The following is a 21,156-nucleotide window of genomic DNA, read 5'->3' as shown; positions in this document are numbered from 1 at the left end:
GACTACAGGGATGACACAATATTTTGGCACGGTGGTGCGAAGTAATAAGACGGAGCAAATTTTATGGGTTTTCTCAACAGCCTCAGACACTTCTCTGGCCAACCAGCGCCTTTAGCTGACATCTTGAAAGACTTCTCTTGAGACTCGGAGTGACTTGAGCGATCTTCGAGTGCTAATAGGAGGATGTACCGCGGCTGCAGTCGTTTGAGTTTTCTGGAAGTCTCGGTCTGCTGAGAAGCTGCAGGGAGCAGTTACTGTTTTGCTGCTTCCACCTTATTAAGGCTGTTACGCATTTCAGAACACAGCGACTCTAAATCAAAGTACAATAACTTATGGTATTTTAATCACACAAGCATGAGTAAATTCATACTCTCATTTCCAAAGACAGCTTAAAGCCACACAAACTTGGTAGGAGGGGGAAATTAAAGAATAACATGATGAGAAAACAATGTCCACAAACACTAGGAATACAAACAGATCATCACCAAGTTTAAGAGAAGTTTTACACTCAAATATTTATAAATTGTCCCACAAAATAAAACGGCATCAAATTAGTAAAATGTTTACGAGTCTTATGACACTTCAAGCTGCACGCACAACACTGTACATGCACACAACAGCACGCATTTATCATATATTTACTCCTATACTGATTACCTGACTTCAGTAGTATTAGAAAAATGAGAAAGGGGGACGTTATCACTCAAGGCTGGAGTTGTGCAGCATACAAGAGAGATTTTTTTTTTAAATATAAAGCTGAATCTTGCATTAACAGGCTTTGTGTAAGTGTAGGAAATTACTTAAAGTGGTAAAAACTGTCCATCTTTGGTTTCCATATGTTAAAGACCTCACTGGAGATTCTCATGAATGCACAGAAAACGGTAAACCTGAGCGTCTCATTGCCAGTATGTCTGCATCCAGCTAGACCAACTAGAAGACAGACAGTCCTGTCCATCCTGACACACAATACTGCAGTCCATAGCCTCCACATGGCTCAGTGTTAATTAAAAAGCCTTCCTCAGTTGCCTGTGTGGCTGTGCCTCAGACCCTGCGATGAGGGGCTGCGGCTTGGGGCTGGTGGACATAGTGGGAGTGAGCGAAGGGAGAGGCGCAGTGCAATGTGTGTGATTGGGGAGGGGGGAGTAGATCTTTGAAAGCAGAGCCATGACAGCTGAGGGGGAAGCATGTGTGAGGCATGTTTGTTTTGCATTTACCCCCTGAGCGCAGCTGTGTGCAGTGTCCTTTTCCCAGAACACCGGAACACAGCAGACACCCTCACAGCTCGCCCTCCGTCCAACCCCTAGGCTAGAGCACAGGGGGCCCCATGTTCAGATTCGCAAGGATACCCTCTCACTTCTGGGATATGTCCTCTGTGCATGCACATGCCTCGCATTTGCACAGAGGAGTGAAACTGGAGGTGATTTGGACAACTTGAGGGCGATCTGCTCTGCTGACAGGTTGTAGCCCGCACCTCACCTCTCTTACCTACCTACCCAGGAGGAGAGGGAATGTGGTTTAGTTTAGGGAATTAGCAATGGTTGCTCTGCCTCGAGGTGGTACCACAAGGTATCGGGTTTGCTTTCTGAGACCATGAAACCCTTTGTTATGCTTCAGGCCTAAATCAAGCTTTGCAAACAAAGGAAGCCATGTATTACCTCATCTTGCTGCACTTGAAAAGCTCATTGGCTATTTCTGTCACTGCAAGATGCTGTTACCAGGGAAAAATGGAAGTTTGCTTTTTAAATATGCTTAAAAATTTGAATGATATCCCAGGCAAGGTATGAGGTATCTGGCTGGGTCAACCTCTATCTTACACTTCTTTTCGTGGGGGCAAAGGACACAGACACAGGGAATAGTGCTTAAGTCCTGATAGAAGTAAACTAGACGAAAGCAGAGGGAAGACATGGACCTGTCATGTTGGTATCTGACGGGGGAAAAAACGTTTATAAATATGGTCAAAAACGGATGAAGCTAGGACCAAAGTTTTGTAGCTTTAATCCTCGTCTCCATGTCACAACTTTGTGATGGACACAATTATCCTGCCTTGTTCTGCTGTAGAGAACTTTCAGCCAGTTTTAACCTCATTCCCATCAGTCACCTCGCTGTAGATGGCAGACTGATCATCGAAGCACCTGTGGATTTTGTGCCATTTAGTTTGTTTTATGCTACAGCGTCAAATAATTAAGGTGAACTGGATCCGAGAGAGAGACCCGAGCTTACTCAGTACTACAGAACCCAGCTGATGTACACACTTTAGTGGGGCATCAACCCAAACATATTTGGAGTTAAGCTGAGGACTCACACAGAATCAATTTGAGAGTTTTTGTTGTCCTAGGTCACGGCCCATTGCAACCGAGTGCAAAGGAGACCCTGATTTTACTTCAGCTTTAACACATTCTGGTCCAAATACACTTGAATCTTCATGTATGCACGAGGAACACAGGGCCAAAACCTTAAACAGAACCACAGAGGTCACTATGCATTAATCAGGGTGATGGAGTACTTTGAAAGATCTGATGATGGTAAAAAAAAGAAAAAAGAAGAGGAAGAGTAACAATGACATGTATGGCAGCGCTGCACTGAAAGCCAAATGCAGGCTTGTTAAAGTCCAGAAAAGGCTGCTGAATACTGACATCCATTCAGTGCTTAAGAGCGTCAACACACGGTGTTATCCCCAGTAGCCCGCTCTGTTTCAAAAGAGGCTTCTGCTGGTTCCTGTGTTATTTCTGGCAGTCTGGCTTGACTGGTAGGCACTTCTCTTTCTGAGACCTGTGAGACTAGAAATGCAAGGGGCACAGTTATGTCCACTTGGAGTCTTTCTCCTGAAAACAGAGCTGCATCTGTTTGGAGGCTGGCGCTCCCAGGCTCTTCAACCCTGAGAGCAGCAGGCCTGCTGTGCCCCTCTCGTACTCCCATACACCATTTCCTCCTCCTCTCTGGGCATCAGCAGGCTGGGTTAGTGCAGCAGGTGGATCTTTTACCCTTGGCCATACTCAAGAGAACCACTTTTCATCTGTTTTACTTTGTAATGTTAGAGGGAAGAGCCCTGTCTACGTTTTCAGTCACTGGAAAACATACCCTGATTTGGTTACTGTGACGCTTGTATTGATGGTCATCTCAGCACCGGCATGACTTAAGTTAATGCTGACAAAGAGTAAAATGTATGGAGGTTTTTTAAAGGGATTTTTTTCAGAATGCGTTTTAAACTAGCTGTGAAATCAAAACTTAAAATTAAATGACGCAAAAAAGGGAAAAAGGGGAACATTTTAAATAACAAGATCAGAATAAAAACAGCACCAAAACAAACATACCAAAAGCTCTGTACAAATAGAAATTGTGTCTGTGTTAGCAAATAAGTGCATGGATGTTTCTTTTCTTTTTTTTCTTCTTTTTTTGGATTAATTGAACTTTTTTCTAGCATCTTTTTTTTAATATATATATATATATATTTGCCTATCTTCAGCACTACACTGCAACTCCTGTTATACAGCACACCTTCACCTTCTCACTGGGCTTCCACAGCACTCACTGCTGTGCCACCAAAAACATGGCACTGCCGATTTTGCCAAATCTTTATCTCTTTCTTTTTTTCCCCACATAATTTGATTGCAGCATTTTTGAAGGTAGCCACTGTTGCCTTGATTTTAGTGCCACCCCTTACTCCATTCTGGGATTGTTTAGACTTTTCAGGGGTCAACAAGGTCCCCCGTCATCCAGCATGTGTCAACACATCATGTGGCCCAAGATATGGCTGCACTGTGCTCTTTGGCTTTCATGCGCAAAGCGGCGATGCTGGAGGACTTGCGGTCGGGGTCCATGTTGAGATCGTAAGTGTTGATGCCTCCAGCCATGCCAGGAGATCCTCCAAACAGGCTGCCCATGTGAGCCTGCCCCACGTGACCTGCGGGACTCGGTACTCCCAGAAAATCAGACACCCCGCTGGCAGAGTGGGGGTGAGGTGTCATGCACGGAGTCACTGTGTCGCAGGGCACAACGCAGCCCGGCACAGGAGACGCAGCGCTGCTGCCGCCGATCCAGGAAGGGTTCTGGATCTGGAATATTGTTGGAAAATCAACATGAGTGAGGCAGTCACACACCTCATTATTTTGAATGCACGCTCAAAGAAAGCAAAGACTACATTGGCTGTTTAACCCACGAACACTTGTGTATACAATAGATTAGTGCAGGTGTATTTTTCATTTATCTGGCTCTCCTTATCTTTAAGTGCCAATTCCTGTAACCCAGCACAGTCCAATCTAAAGCCTTACATGCTTAAGGGATTTTGTAATTAGGGTACATATATTAGTTATTTGTGTCCTTGTTGAGGGTTAATGTTGGTAAACTGTGAACCTCCTGAAAAAATTAGACAAAAAACAGCATAGCATGTTAATCAGTACCCTACAGAGGTGCTTTCGTACAAAATGTGCTACATACTTTGCCCTTTTTCTTCTTAAAAATAATCTTACTATGAAGGAAAAAAGCCAAGTTTCTCAAAAATGTTCAACAACTCCTTGAAAAAGAGATTCTTTTTTTAACTGTTGCCACCTGCAGCAACTTTCCTGATGCAACGGAAGGCAATTAAAAGTTGATTTTATTGCAAGCGAATCATTCCCAGTCTGTAGCAGAAATTAGGATCATAGCAGTAAAGAAAAAAAAAATCACCCCTGTCTACGTTTAGCTTTTGGTCGGGGGAGAGAGGTCTGAAAGAACACGTGTTAAAGAGCTCACACTGTACCTGAGCATAGTTTTCAGGACGAGTCAGGAGAGGCAGCTCGTAAGCTGTGGAGAAGTGTGTTCGGACCTGCTGCATCTGGCCAAAGCGTTCCCTCTTTCGCCATTTCGCTCTCCTGTTCTGGAACCACACCTGCAGAGAAAGGAAAAGGTCCAAATATCACAAAAACCACCAGCAACACTCGAGGTTTTCTTTACTTTCATCCAGGACAGAGTGTGCAGTCAGAGGAGCCTGAACTCTTAACAGCAGCTTTCCCCTCAAATCTAAAGGAAATACTTTTCTATAGATACAAATCTAAGTTTCCATTTCAAATGGGAAAACGACCCTTATGTGGGTAGACTGCCAATGGCTGAAAGTATTATTTGAAGCATATCAAAAATTCAAACTTAGGTGTAAACTTGCAGCAGAAAGGAATTATTATTTTTAGTTTTAATTGTAATAATAATGAACACAATCCTATAGATGATAAAGACAACAATGACGATAAAACATGTAAACAATGTGCTGCTGCCTTCACAGAGCTCCGTCTCACCTTAGTGCTTATATGCTGACCGCCAAAAACAGACGTCTGAACCCGATGGCGTTGTTTATCGAGAGCATTAGTTTGTTTAAATTATCATCACTGTCTCTGGCACGCTTTAGAGGTCACCTGATTTCCCTTGCAACTCTCAGCTACCAGCCTGGACTGATTATATTTTAAATTCGGCACCAAAAAGTTACCTTCCGATGGGATTTCTCACATTTTGTGCCCAGATATTTTACTATAAATCTATGCAGGCAATAAAGGACATTGAAAGGTGAGATGGGATTATAAGTTGAGGTTTGTTTGCATTTTGCTTTTTAATTTCCTGAAGCCAAAACTCCTGGCTTTCTGACGCTGTCCCCTACTAAATTAAAGAAGCACACAGACCAAAGGGCATAATCCTTCTTTCCCTTATGTTTTAATGCATCCTCTTCTACACTGTCCAACTCAGGATGCTCAACTCCAGGCAAGCTCACGCTGGCTCTTTTGGACTAATATCGATAATTACACTCCAAAAATGTTTGTGTGCTACCTCTAAGGCCCAGTATAAGTGTCGCCAGCAGCTCGAACCTGCTCAGTCTTTGCTTCGTGCCAAGTCTGTTGGCTATTATACAGCGAGAACATATTTTTGCGTTGCACACGCTGCTTTGTGACAGTAATTGGTAAAGACCTTGACAGCTTAAGTAGCTGGTGGACTTTCAATGAGGCTTTATTTATGTTACTGCCCCAGAGAGAAAGAGCAGAGAAATACCAAACTGGCCCCGGCAGGAGAGCTGTATGGGGCTGAAAACACTTTGAAGTGAGAGACTGGCTCAGAGGATTGATAACCCGCCTCTGCTGTCACTCATGTCAGCTTCCAAGCCAAAGTAAAAAGAAATCCAAGGCTGAGCCTGGCTTCGGTTTTCCAACACTCTTAAGCGCCAATAATATCGCTGAAGCACCTCTGAGCGGTGTTGTTATTCATTAAATGTGAGTTTGTTCTCGTTTCTCCTCCTCCCACCACATAATGTCTTATTTCCTGTGTCAATTAAAGGTAAGATGAGGACAAGCAGTGGACACAAAACCCAAAGAAATGTAGAACTGAACTGGGAATGTAATGCATGCTGGAAAAGATTGCTGCAGCCTTGTTTTGTAATAGGCCATGATCAAAAGCAGCACAGGATTTGCTAACACCATTAATATTATTTATATTAAAGGTATTAATAACTAACATTATATTTTCAGCTGCTGGTTTAACATGCAGTTAAACACAGCGTTACCTTTAATCATTTGCCTGAAATGTAAAAAGTGTAAAACATAATGATAAAGGTGGGTGACAGCTATAGCAGTCATACCTGCCAACTAAAGTTGACCCTCACTGCCCTCGTTGGATCTGGTTTAAAGTTTGGGTCTTTTTGTTTTTATTTTATTTATTTTTTTACCAGGCAATGCTAAATCAAATTTCAAGCTATTATCTGAAAACTTGGACATAATAACTCGAGATTATATTTGAGTAATTTTCTCAGAAGTTAGTAAGAAAGATTTTTGAGATCATTAACTCACATTTCTTTTGAGTGGCAGAAACAAGCTTCCATATGAAGGTGAAGCTTTATCCTGTTTCATTTCTATGTTGTAAACACTTTTGTGTTTCCTATTCTGTACCTCCCGCTAACTCAAAGGCTAACAGTCTTGGCAGGGATACTGTTGCAAGACCTGTTAAGTCTTAATGTTGTTAGGTCCTATTTTTATTTTTAAGTAAAGGTAAAGTAAACAATACTTAGAGGTTTTTAACCTGTCGCCATAAGGAACGCAGCTCAAATCACAGTATTAGTGTAAACATGATTTCATTTTTTTTTTTAAATGGCTTCATAGAAAAAATACATTTTTATCAGTGTTGTGAGTTAGAGATGGTGACTCCACACTAGATGCCATCTTGATTCTCAGAACCAACGATGCTATTGAAACCCTTGACCTTTGACCTTCCTATATTGTATATAAGAGCTGGGCTCACTCTCTTCCTTTGAAACCCCAAGACTGAAAAAGCAAACAACTCCGATCCCTGATGTTGTTTAACTGAAAGCCCCCTGTTTTCATGCAACGAACCTAAGCATGGACTCTCAGTGATTTTTGTCTTTTGTTTTTATAATTAAACAAAAGGTTTTTAAAAGCCGTCGTGGACTGTTTTTCTTTTATCAGCTGATCAACTTTTTTTTCTTCCCATTTTGGTTTTTTCATTCCAGATGTTGAAATGATGAGCTGTGAGGGCTTTTTTGTGCGTGCGTGTGTGGAGCACACTGTTCTCTGACTGACAAGGCATCTCGTGTCTTTTATCTTTTTTAACTTGAGCGTTTAAGAAGACCACTGGGAGAGCCGAGGGCTGTAAAAAGCTGCATTCATCTGAAGCGGGCAGGTCCGTGATAGCGCGAGCTGCAGAACAGAGCCAAGCAGCATACCTTGAGCGACTCGGGGTTGAGTTATAACCCTTTGGCTGCGTGGACTTCCTGCGTTTCGCTGTGGAAATTTGCTGGCCACCACTCCATGTTGAAGATTGGTTTTAATCTAGCTCTTATCTCATCCCATGTATGACAGCCCCGCACATCAAAAACTATATCCATAATATTGTCTCCGTACATTGTTGGAAGACATCACATGCCTTCAAATAGATATGAATTCACATATAAATCTCCAGCTCACTAAAAGCCCACGGGAAAAGTTTCACACCTTACCCCCGGAGACAACAGCAGGGACACATTCTTGTCAGAAGAGGAACTTAATGAAAGAAAAACAGAGAAAATCCAGGGGCTTTTGTAGTCATACGCATACACCACACACAGACATGGCACAGAAACAGTGAAGGTTTCCTTCTCTGCCCATTAATGTTGGAATGTATCAAAGCAGTCATAACCGGGCCAGTGAGACACCTCAAGCCAGACAAACGCTGGCAAAGCTAAAATCAGAAATTCAGCAAATTAAACCGTTTAGGTGCAAATGCGATGGGGGGAAAAATAGAAACAGCGGCGTCAAAGGGGTCTCCTCATATGTTGATGAAAGTCTGCGCTCCTAAAACTGCACATATGAGGCCCAGGCAGCTCAAACCTCAGCTACCCCCTGGGCCCCCCTGGCCTCTGTTAGCTCCCACTCCCCCACTCTCTCCCCTGACTCCCACATTACCAGATAAATCTCTCATGTTGTTCTGTGAGTGACGTTATCTGTGTCGAGCTGCAGATGCTCAAAGATCCATGAGGTTGTGATGTTCAGCTGTGGAAGAGCTTAGTTTTTCTTTTTACACCTCTGATTTAGAAGTTAACGTCTCTAAAGACACAAAACTGAACGACCACCCTAAATAAAGTTTTTTAATCAGCCTCAGTGTGTTATTATAAAGTGCAGTGTTTCCTTTTTTCCCAGCTCTATCTGCAGTTTGTTTAACCCATTTAGCTTCATGCGAAATTCCCCCTCAGCTGCTGCTGAGTGTGCTGCAGTACCTGCACGCGGGCTTCAGTCAGGTCCGTCCTGAGCGCGAGCTGCTCTCGAGCATAAACATCAGGATAGTGTGTCTTCTGGAAAACCTTCTCTAGTTCTTCCAGTTGGTAGCTCGTGAATGTCGTGCGGTTTCGCCTCTTTTTGCCTTTGTTGCTTTCGCCACCATCAGCCTTTTCCAGAGGGCTCGCTAAGTCAGTGCCTGGTGTCCTATCAGAGGCCGCCTTGACGCCCTGATCCTTCACAGCTAGGTATCTGGTGTCCATTCCAGGTGGGTCGGAGTCTGGGGCCAAGTCAGAATCTGCCAGACCAGAACTGTCTTTACCTAGTGAGTCAGGAAAAGGTTAAAAACTGTTAGGAGAGGTTTGTGTTTCTATAATTGTATCAGGACTGATATTTGTGAATGTCTGAAGTTCAGATTTTTTTTTAAAACCCCAAATGCATGTAAAGAAAAGGCATTACATAACACTGCCCAAAAAGGATGTAACTTGACGATTAGACACACAATGTTTTATTGGAGAAGATATATTAGTTTAATAAAATAAATGTGTTTTTAACGGTGTTTGTCCAAATGCTATTATTCAGAATTTAAGGAAGCAATTCACACTTCACTGATTCAAATCACATGTGGAGGAGTTTGAACAAGATGAAAGTTTTTATTGCCCCGGCCTTTCTTCTGTTCCTCTTATTGGCACAAAGATTTGAAATGGTTTCTGGTTTTGCAACATTTTTGCTCTTGAAAAATGGAGTTTTAAGACCGCGTATTTCACACGCCCACGGCTACTGAAAGATAAATGCTATTATTTATCAGCGTGGCCTTATTTGGGTTTCTCAAATCGCCCTGTTCCCCTTAGAGCCATGCTGATATTAAACGTTTTCTGATCTGAGACCCTCTCAAAAAGTCAGATAGATATAATCTATTACAGCACTGGGCACTTGGGACAAACATTTTTCATTTTTTCAGCACCCTTTAAAAGTAAATAAATGAAAGAAATGACTGATCCTCTATCCTACTAAACGTCCCAGTCACATGGCTCCTGGCAGCGTGTTCATAAATGATGATTTATGCCTTCGATCGCTGTGATATTTCATGGGGTTTGATTGGGTGGAACAAAGGGATTTCTCGCTCTTTGTGAGGAAATTCTGCGACTTGTGAAATCCGCTGGTGTACAGAGCCGAGAGTGCGCGTCAGTGTGTTTGTCTGTCTGAGTGTGTAATGGCTGGTCTTGATCACTGGCTGCTTACAGGCTCCAGTTGTAGTTCGTAGATCATTCTGCGATGTGTTTGGGGGGGGGGTGAGAGCAGAAACTCAGGCTATAATTTGAGCCTGACAGAAAATTGGATTTTTCTTTACAACTCTTTTTTTTTTACCTTCCTAAACCACCTCCAATCCAACACACACCCACACACAGACACACACAGAATACTTTATCCTCATATTAGTCGTATGTGTAACTGAAGTCTGTCATGTGGCTGCAAAGTCACCTGGCAGCAAAACTGTCAAAATGCAATAGCTGCAGAGCGGCTTCTTGCCATGCAAGCAAGATAGAGATCTTTGTGCTTTCTTTCTGTCTCAGTTACAAACACGCTCCCTCTTTCTTCATGGCTCAGCTGATCATAAAATTCAACAGCCATGTCTCTGAGTTGGCAGGACTTTTGGGGCCCCGCTGATCTAATCAATTGTGAACACATCTCTTGGTTAATAACTATTCCCGCCATGGAAGGGGGGGGATTCGGATTGATCACCATGATTTAGAGTAGCCGTGCGGCACCGTCCTGCTTGTCGATTTTTTCTGAGGCAAAGTTATTTTCAGGAACGAGGACGTCTCCGCTCATCTGAGAATTTGCAAGGTTAGAAGTGGGAGGTGTGTGCGTTTGTGTGAGCTCCTGCTCAGCGCTTGGTCAGCAAAGAAGGCATCACACATGCACACACACACCCAGTGACCCCATCTCAGAGCCATTTTGGGTAATGCACTACAAGGTGAGCTGAAGGGACCCTGATTCCCTCCCCTCTCTCTTTCTCTACTCAATTCTGTCTTCTAACACATTTTTACAAGATAAGTTTGCGAGCATCTGTTTATTACTTTTGCGGCAGTTGTTTTCTTGACTGTCGAGTACAATGCTGGACTGTCAGTAGCTAATAGAGACCAAATTCATAGTTTACAATCCTTATCTTGTTTGCAGGGATATGAATAATAAAAACGAGCATATTTTTCCAATTAATACCAGGCAAAGCATTTGGCTTGGTACTAAAAAAAAATACTGAGGCCTGTTCTGGACAGCAGAAGCTGTGTGGCTCTTATTTTATTTTATTCAGCCTTGCAAAGAAGAAGAAAACGGAAGAAAGTAAAAACCTGTCTTGCTGCACGGTTTGCAGCGTGCATCCGACCAGATGCGTTTTAGCTCTACGACGTTCAGAGAACAGAGAAATCTGGCCTCCCCTGATGGGCTCAGGAGCTGTGTTTTGGTGCAGACCGCTTGCTGGGGGTCCAGTGCTTCCAACATTGCCTCACTGTCCATGACTAACATACCCTGTTGAGCTTGAAGGGAGAAAATGTGTTTTCTCCTAGCATAAATACTATGCAGTTATTTAATCATATTTCCCTGGCCTGCACCCGCAGTCCCTGCAAAGCAAGAGCTGTCAGGCTGTTTGAAATCATGAGGCCTCTCACTGATCAAAGGCAATTGTTTATATCGCGTCACTGAAGTTTTTTTGGCAGGGCGGGATATTGTGACAATCTCCTGCTTGTTATCCATGCAATCTTCTTTAGCACTCCGGCACTGCCCAAGGTGAAGAGCAGTGGGCCCTCCTGCAGGGAATGCCATATGCAGAGAGAGCACAAGAAAGACTGGCTGCAAAGAGTGCTGTCAGGATCAAATCTCCTCTCAGAGAGGCAGGAAAGGAGCGACTGTGAAAAACATGTGCTCCATCAAAACCTCTATCACAGTGCTCATGACTTCAGCTGTTCTCTCACAGTTTTAGCTTAACCTGCACTTCTGCGCGCAGCGTCTCTAACTCACGTAGGCCAGAACAGTCCAGCAAATGCACGCACCAGAATTATTCTCTTTTAGATGAAAATGCCATGAAGATGTTTTTAGCCACGACCACAGAATATTCTATTTTCAATGCAGTGACTCTACCAGCCAGCATCTGTTCAAATTACTGTGCAGCTCTGTGCCGCGCGGACAGGGAACGGTCTGCACACATAAAATAAAACTCAGAAAATTCTTCCGAACGAGATCAGGAGGGATTTAGAAAATCACAGTTACACACTTGAATAAAAGCTCTGCTGCGTCTCACACACTTGCAATTTTGCAAGGCCATCGGGGCACAACAGACGCTCTTATGGGCTAGACGGGGACGTGGCGTGGGCTGCTTAATTCGAAGCTGAAAACGAGGGGCAGCATCAAAGTGTAAATTTAACAGGGCTGTAAAGTGACAGGGCACTTTTCCTGGCCTCTTTATTGACTGGGATGACTGGGGTCAGCGTGGTGTGTTAAGAGGAAACACAATAAATCATACACCCCACGAAGGCTGAGAGGGATTAACAACGTGTCATTCAAAGTGAAAAGGAAATATCTCAAAAAGTAGAGAAAGAAGAAAAAACACTAGCAGAGTATATTTGGATTACATTTGTGAAAGAGAAATTAAATTGGGGTCATTAGAAGAGCCTAGCCGTGCACGCTGGGCAGTCAAACGAAAGCCTTAAAGATTGATGTAAAATATGATGCTGTTTTCAGATGCTCTTTGTTTTACTCATCATCCGGTTTAACTCCATAACAGATCACAAATGCAGACCTAAGCAGACTGCTGCTAAAATGAAAGATTTGCAATATAATGTGTAAAATAAAGTGTTTTGTCATTATTTTATTACACAGACCCGAGACTTATTGTTTGTAATGAATTATTGTTTCATATTTGTACTTTTAGTTAAAGCTAAAGTATTTTTAATTGTTGCACAACAGTGAGACGATGTGTCGTATAATCAAATAGACTCAAATGAAACCTTTAAACAGAATGAGTACTTATTTACATATTCAGCAGTTTGAAAGCACATCAGCACTAAATGTAAGTTTCATGCAGCGTGCCAAGTACATCACTGATATCCTTTCTTAGCTCCGGGTTTGGTCTCAACCAACACATTTACTGTCCTCATTATATTCCTGCACTTTGTTTAGTGTCGAAAGCATTAAATATGTGGATCAGACAATTTACCGCTGTATGTTATAAGAGATCCTCTCCGTGTTGTTGTGTTGGTTTTTTTTACATCATTTAAAAAAAGAAAGAAGAAGAAGAAGTCCAAAAACATCTTCAACCTCTGCTGAAGATGAAGTGATCATGGCCTTGTCTCTTTTGGAAGGATATTGCTGCACTTCGGTTTCTTTGCTGTAATATCAGGTGCTTACATACATACAAACATACAAAATGCACTTTTACACCACTGCTGTACACTGGGAAAACCTGATACTAAACAAAAGAAGCATGAACACATTTCTGTTTGTTCAGTGTTTGTAACCATGCAACAGGTAGCCATTAACCTCTCTGCAACAGAGCAATAAGCCATCTCAGCAGGCTGTGAAAAATTCAGACTGTGAAAAAAAATCCCATAAAGACAAAGGTTGATAAATCACCTCTCACGCAATCTCTGTCTTTCTCGCTCTCACCCCCCCTCTGCATCGCTCTCCCTGTCTCTCACCCACCAGCTCTCTTCCAAATGTTTCTCCCAGACTTTGGAACAAAACTGAATTTCCTCCATCTTATGTTTTTGTTGTGTGATCGAAACAGAACATTCCTTCCGAGTGCGAAGAGCTTGCTCGTCTACATTTTTCTGTTTTGTTTTTTTCGTGGGAATGCACAGTACATAAAATGAAAAAAAAAAAAACAAACCCGTGTTGAAAACATGCGTGATGGCTTTTTTTCCACTCAAGGTTTCAATAACTGCAAGTGAATTTGAGAACACAACGTGCAACCAGTTTCCACCAGCTAAACATCCAAAATGCTTCAGTCCTAACAAAGTGCTCTGCAGCAGCTCTGTTTGGAAATTAAAAACTCCCAAACTGCCTCGCCTCTTTGATTAGGAAATATTAATTACCCAGCAGCAGGAATACTACAAATACCACAACTGATCAGACCGACAAAAGACGCTGACACTGACAGAAAAACTGGGGAATCCTACTAAATCAATCACAAATCATAAGCTAAATTTTAACATTAAAAAAAGAACCACAGAGTTTCAATAATATGGTTTGTAGAATAAATAATAAATAAACTGAAGAAAAAAATCTATTTTTGTGTGTATTTTAGTTGAACTTTATGTTTACATCATCATCAGAGTTTCAGAAAGTGCCCGGCCTTCAAAAAGCAGAAATCACAACAGAAGAACATCTTGAAAAGAAAAAAAACCCAACAAGTTATTGATTTGGAAATTTGAACCGTTTGCCATAATTCACCTCGCTAAACCATAAGTGTACAAAAAATTTCAGAACCAATCTGGAGTCTTCTAGTTCTGCGTAAGCGGTCAGTTTACATGAAGCAGTGACAAAGAGACCAAAGGAAGTCCTGGTCCTCGTGAGCCTTTTTCTTTTGCCCTGCTGCTCTCACTCGGCCATGCAAACCGAGCCTAATGTAAATTACCCTGCCAAACTTTAAGCTAAATGGTAAAATGATCCTGAGTCCTTGTCACCTCCACTCATGTCACCGAGTTGCTGAAGTGTGCCTCAGTTGTCTGGGCTGCGTGGCTGGTTCCCATTATGCCCTGCTCGAACCAATCAGCACAGATTGCCATTACGAGTGGGTGAAATTGTTGCAGTGGGGCTAAAAATGGTTAAGGAATATAAAAAATGTAAAAAGGCTGAAGAGTACAGGGGCAAAACCTCACAAGGCAATGAAAGCATTATGTAAATGATGGTCCTACTGAAGATAATTTCCTTAACTGCCTGTGTAAGTTATGAAATATTAATACCTGCAGGGCAGTAGAGCAGTATTTAATTCTGGCTGTGCAAAGAAATCAGTTTAACAAACAGCAATTTTTTATAGCTTTCAACTGCAACAGCGGCATGTCTTTAGTGAATAATGTTACTGCCTACACCTAAAGAAAAAAAAGTATATGAGGCACAAATCTCCTCTAAGAAGGCCTGCAATCCTCCATGCAACAGCACAGAGGAGTGACAAATTACAGGAAAAAACTCAACTCCTGTACCCCTACAAGGAAGATATGTGGTGGGAGTTCTTAATGACCACCTTTACTCTCTAATAGAAGATAACCCTCACCCCACTCCAACTCACAAGGCACGAGGAGGTCACTGAGTGGTGATAAGGATGAAGCTCATCATATGGATGGCCTAAAGCCTATGATGGCAGATTCTGGATTGGCACTCTCCACCATCAGAACTCAAAATGAGGTAAACATCTTCTTTCATCCCTCCAGTGCGACATTTCACATATTTCAGATTACTAATAACTTTCTTCTTTTCCTTTAAATTGTCAACCATCTGCACTTTGTCATGCTGGGGTAGTTAACCATGCAGCGTGTAAAGCTCGAGTCCAATTCTAAATGTTGCAAAGAGCTCTGTTTTGACACCAGAGCGTTTCGGATGGGGGGGGGGGCTCAAATGGATTTTCTCTGCTGTGCGCTTGCAGGGGAGCTCCCGCTCCTCTCCAAACACATGAGGGCAGGAACGCCGAGCTAAAGGTCAGCACCCTGAGACACTGAGAGAAGACATGGACACATCAAAAGAGGAAGAGGATCACAAAGACATGTAGGTGGTTGTTTTAAGACTACGAAGTGACCTACCGGGTCCCTAGACTTCTATTTTTTCACCATTTTTGAAAGTTTTTCATACAGTAGAGTTTGTGAATCGCATGCATATTTTTCTGGTTGTGGTGGTGACAAGATTTCTTTATAAAAAGAAAACGTGCATTATCTGTGATGGAAAATAATTACCAATTCTCAAGGTCCCTTATTTTTAGTGTTTCAAGTTTCTGCAGCTTGTTTAACCTGTTGGAAAACCATACACCACTGAAATTGCAAATATTATAATATTTTGCCTGTAAAATCATATACATTATGCTGTGAAACAAATGACCTACAAAAATCCAGTAGTCCAGAAACACTCATTAATCTCCATATGGAATATTTTCTCCAGTATATTAAATTTTGAGGGATTCTTTTAAAATAATACTTAATTAATTCTTTATTTTTTTAAGGAATGTGAACCCATAACTTTGGCTCTTTTTATAGATATTTTAATACAATTAAATCTGACATGTAGCCTGACTGTTGCTTTAAATCAGCCTTCAAACAGTATTTTTAACCACACACTGCTCTTTCAGCGCTCTCTCTCATATTCTTCTCCCAGTCTATCAGTCGGTCTCAGGCTGTCAGCCCTCAGCCTGAGCTGAAAGCTCTCTTCGGGCTCCAAGAGCTGCCTTGTTGATTTGCTGTAACAATATGATTGGCAGTGTGCTGAGTATAAACAACATAGCCGTGTTTGCAGTTCCTCTAATGTAAGTAAATGTTTATTAGACGGTTACGCAGCTCTGTGTCTCAATTATGGCTGGCCTGCGCTTCAGACAGCTCGGAGACCAGTCATCACATCACCTTTGACTGAAGGGATCAAGCCGCAAATTATAACAACACAGCAAATCTCTGACAATTTGAGTGAGTGTGTAAAATACAGGTTTGATAAAAGAAATGAGCCAGGAAGTAAAACAGTCCAGCATTTTCCAATAAAAACATCAGGGATCGTTTATAAATTCTTCCCTTGGCTCGCGAGTTCAGCATTTTTTACTGCTGTGTTCAATTTATGTCGAGTCAGTGAGCGCTGCAGAAATCAGTGAAAAACCTGCAGCCACTGATAAGCACAGGGAGCCACCACCCACAGCACCACCCAGACTCACACAGTTTTCCTCCAGTATTTTAGGAATTATGCGTTTAAACTGGGAATTAGATTTTATTTCTACAACTGTAACGCCGATTTAAAAAACAACACAGGAGATCTGCAAATATCAAGCAGGATGTCACGTGTTTCCAAACTGGAGATCTAAAGGAGGATTGGCTCTCTGAGGGTCAAGCCTGAGCTGAGAAATAAAAGCAAACAGAGAAGGTTGACATCTGAGTCGTATTAATGCCCGAGCACTGATAGCGTGGATATGGATTTTGTTTTCTTGCTTTCTTCACTGTGCATTTGGACAGTATTGAGTCGCAGAAAGAAGCAGAATCCACGAGAACCTGAAAACCTGACAGAGGTTTTTCACTTCCAGTTTTTAAAACTGGAAGTGAAATGATAAAGCACCAAAGAAAAGTGAAACTGAAAAGCTGGTATAAAATTTTATGTCATTAGAAAAAAAAATTCTTTATGGGTATCTGCAGCAAATATGATATCAAGATTCCTCTTTAAGCCTTTAATTTAAAAACAAAACAAAACACAATAATCGGGGTTTTTTGTATTTATATAAATAAGTTTATCATAAAAATGATTTTGGTTCTTTAGTAGTTCATAGCTCTTACTGAAGAAAAAAAGTGTAGTTTAAGTATCGGTCTAATGACTGCGGCTCACAACATTACATAAAACATTTTATTTCGATTTTTATTCTAGATCCATCAGATCTACGCCAAAGTTAACGAATAATAACAAGCTTAAGAGCCATTTTAAAGGAGCAGAATGCCTTTTTGAAAAGACTGTTCTATGTTGTTGACATTGTGAAGCTATAAAGAGGCCGACATCCGGAAACTGTCAAAACATCCCTAAACCCCATCGAATTAAAAAAAAAAAGATAAACAGACTGTGTTTGTGGACGATCGTGGTGGGATGACTTCATGCGTAAAGGCGACACAACAGAGGCCTCCCATCAAACAATTATTGTTCCTTGAATTTATTTTATTGTTTGCTTTATTAATTTTCTGCAACGTTAGCTCGCTTTTTTGGTTATTTTTTTTATTCTATTATTTATTACAGTATTTCATTTATTACGTTTAAGCACAGATGTCCACTGAGCTATAGATATAGAAAGCGCGAGAACGAAACTCAGTCCAGATAATATATATTTCATTCAGAGAGATAGAGATATATTTAATTTCACACACACACACACACACACACACACACACACACACACACACACACATATATATATATATATATATATATATATATATATATATATATATATATATATATATATATATATATATATATATATATATATGTATTTCTTATTGTTAACCAAGAAATGACGTACCTGTTTTTGAACAACAGATAATACCAAAGGAAGTTCACTATATCGTCTTACGTTTAGTTCGCTGTAGGTTAAAGGCGTTTTATGCGCTGAGAAAATGCTGTTTAAAAGTGGCCGCCCACCTAACTAGGGTCAAAGTTTTATTCACACTCTCATCATTTACCAATTACAGCAGCGCCCCTTCGCAATTAAACTAATTGGATCCAATCAGGCGGTGCAATGAAATGAAAATATCATCAGTTTGGGGCTCACTATTTGTGCCATCTGAAAACCTGTTAATTCAATTGTCCGACTCAACTCCAATATTAAGGATTGTAGTGCAGATTATCGCATTAAATTCGCCCTAATTTAATTTTGATGGCCAAAGAGACAATTTGATAGTCGGGAAGATTATTGCTCTCCTTAACCGCGTTACGCACAGAACCGCTGCCACTTTGAGAGCCTGCATATGCTGCAGTTGGCACTTTTAATGCTTCTGAGTTTCACCTCTCTGCGGATGACAGAAAGTTAGAAAAAAAAACCGTTTTGGATAACTGGTTTGATTAATCAGAACACTCCTCCATTCACGCCGATCTGCGCTCTGCTTGTTCACTTGTGCATCCGTGCCATTGGTGATCAAATCTCCTAAACCCTTAATAGCTACCCGCGGAGTTTGTGGGAAGAAGCGGAGCAGTGAGTGACAGGTTCAAAGCAAGTGTGCCTAATCGAGAAATCAGACGTAAAACTAACGCCGCGCTGACTCCCTCCGGAGAAAACACCCTGATGCTGAGCGATCACGGTAGCTTTTATTTGCACAGCGTGCCCTTTGATACACAGGCCCTTTCAGTTTCTTCCCTTTAAACTGAAAACACAAGATTAAAACTCTGATCTGGTTTTTTTTCTCATCTTAATTATTTCCCCACTCACCGTAGCAAGAGATGAGCGCTCCGTTGTGTCCCCTCTCCTGGTGCAGTTTGTCCTCCTCGGGGGGTGTTTTGCAAGAAGACCTCTGCATGAAGAGGTGGTATTTGCTGAAAGTGCCTTGCCCAGCTGCGGCGGCATCCAATGACTGGCACTCCTGTTGGAAGGGGCTCCTGGACTTTTCTCCGTAACCCTGACCTTTGTTGGGCAGGAAGGCAGCGGGGCTGTATTTGGTATCAGTAGCTGGGAATGTCCTAAAGTGGTCCGTCTGGTGATCCCTACCTTGCGCAGCAGAGGAGCTATAATATGAATCCATGGATGTCATATCGCTGTATGAAACGCAGGTCTCAGTGTTCATGCCTAAAAAAAAGAGTGAAAGGGAGAACAAGACCAAACTTTTCTCTCTCTCTCTCTGTCTCTCTCCCCCTCTCTCCCCCTCTCTCTTCCTATCTCTCCCTCTATTGGAAAGGGAAGCGCAGAAACCCCTTCCTCTCCTTCTACCTCATTCAGATGAAAATAGACACACACATATACATCCGCACGCACGCATACATACATGCACGCGGAGACTGCAGCGCACACCAGACCGCAGCTGGGTTTGGTTATAAAACGATTCAGATCTTTTCCAGGAAGCACTGTAGTTGACCAAACACTCCACAACTCCCCTCAGGTTTGAGGAGAGTTACACAAACCCGTCTTCCCTTAGAGGATGGGACACAGATCTCCTGCCTTCGAGACCTCTCCCAAGTGATTATGTTGATGACATGAACGAGTTAGTGCGCTCATTTGGGTTTTTCTTTTTCTTAAAAAAAAAAGGAAAAGGAAAAGGAGTTTGCAAGAAGAGGGGCGTGGGGCTTAACACGTGACAATAAAGCAATTTGGATATGAATATATAGCCTGCGAGTGATGGCACCGGGGCGGAGAGGGGACAATTTTATCCTTCATTCGCAATGGTTTATCAAGGGCAAATCATCCATATTCAGCCGACAGGTCCAAGTATGTGGCTTCAGAATAACACGAGTATTGCTTTAAAAGATCTTTTTGTTTTCATCTCTGAAATATCAACTGAAACGGGTTTCGGAGTCACTTGCATCCTATTAATTTCAGCGAAAAAAACCCCAGTTTGATTTGTGGCGATAACTATTTTAGCTTTATTAGACTTTTACATTTCAGTTAAATACGATTATTATTATTACAGTCTTACTAAATAATACACCAGCATCCAGGTAGATTATGTGCACAAACCACCGAAAGATTTGAGTTATTACTGATACTAATTAATATATTTGTTTTGTCATGCTGACAGACAGCTTTAATAGCATGCCAGAAATACTTTTCCTCTGAATAAAAGAGTTCAAAATTCATTTTTCGAATTAGTTTCCTTATTGTTTTTTTTTTTTATGACATAGGAGATATAATTTTACGCCCAGTGAAAAGTTTGGGAGTAAAATAATATTTTTATGTAATTTGTCTTTTTATGTGTTCATACTGTGTATAAAATAAAAGCTTGAACATCTTACACAACGACCGTTCTTAAGGATTACTTAGAAGTGAGTATATTTCCGGTCTGCTTTAGCTAACCTTTCTATTAACCTGACCAGTATAAAAACATCCTGTTGGCTTATTGAGGTTTCCTACTTTAATCAACAGCTCAGTATTTGGAAGACCCTTATTATCATTTATAATTATTATTCGCAAATAATTAAGTACATAATGGCTTTTTACCTATAATCATGTGCAGTACAATTCAAGCCCTGCTGTATTTATGAATGAAATTTTTGTAGGCTATGAATTTGTCTCAGAGAAAAAAATATTTTTGATGATAATAAAAAAGTGATCATTTTACTCCAATTATATCACAGCTTCAAAATGAGTCTGTTATATTTGATTCAGGATATTTTGAATACTGATATTTTCCATTATCCATAGACACCCATGCCAAATGGAAATACATATATATATATATATATATGCGTGTGTGTGTGTGTGTTAGTTGCTCTTCCAGTGGAGTGCACATTTGTTTTGCATATACTCACAGAGCTTATGGGCAAGCAGCAGAAAGAAAGACGGATGAACTGCTCGCTTCACATTATATGCAGACACACACTGCATTCAAGGCACAAGTAAGCTCATACTGTCCCACACACATGGTGGACACATGCAAACACGCGTTTTATGTCCGAGGGAAGAAAAGAAAGCAAGCGAGTGAAAGACGAGCAGAAATCTGCTTCTTTGACTTGGTTGGATTTCAAATTAAATCCATGAGAATGAAAGGTGTCCATAGTTGCATGTCTGATGCAATGTTCA

The 21,156-nt window shown here is 41.4% G+C and overlaps 1 protein-coding gene across 1 annotated transcript; it reads right to left on the bottom strand.

The window, feature by feature from the left end:
* Positions 1-321: 321 nt before the first annotated feature.
* alx4a (ALX homeobox 4a) lies at positions 322-19,581 on the bottom strand. Its single transcript, XM_004543203.3, has 4 exons — positions 18,856-19,581; positions 8,717-9,036; positions 4,736-4,864; positions 322-4,052 (listed from the first exon to the last, which is right to left on the bottom strand). Exons 1-4 carry the CDS (start codon positions 19,205-19,207, stop codon positions 3,732-3,734), a joined length of 1,122 nt encoding a protein of 373 aa, XP_004543260.1. The 5' UTR covers positions 19,208-19,581; the 3' UTR covers positions 322-3,731.
* Positions 19,582-21,156: the final 1,575 nt, after the last annotated feature.

Source organism: Maylandia zebra, linkage group LG1 (genome assembly GCF_041146795.1).
Source record: "Maylandia zebra isolate NMK-2024a linkage group LG1, Mzebra_GT3a, whole genome shotgun sequence".
Lineage (NCBI taxonomy): Eukaryota > Metazoa > Chordata > Actinopteri > Cichliformes > Cichlidae > Maylandia > Maylandia zebra.
This window is presented reverse-complemented; position numbering and strand designations above follow the sequence as displayed.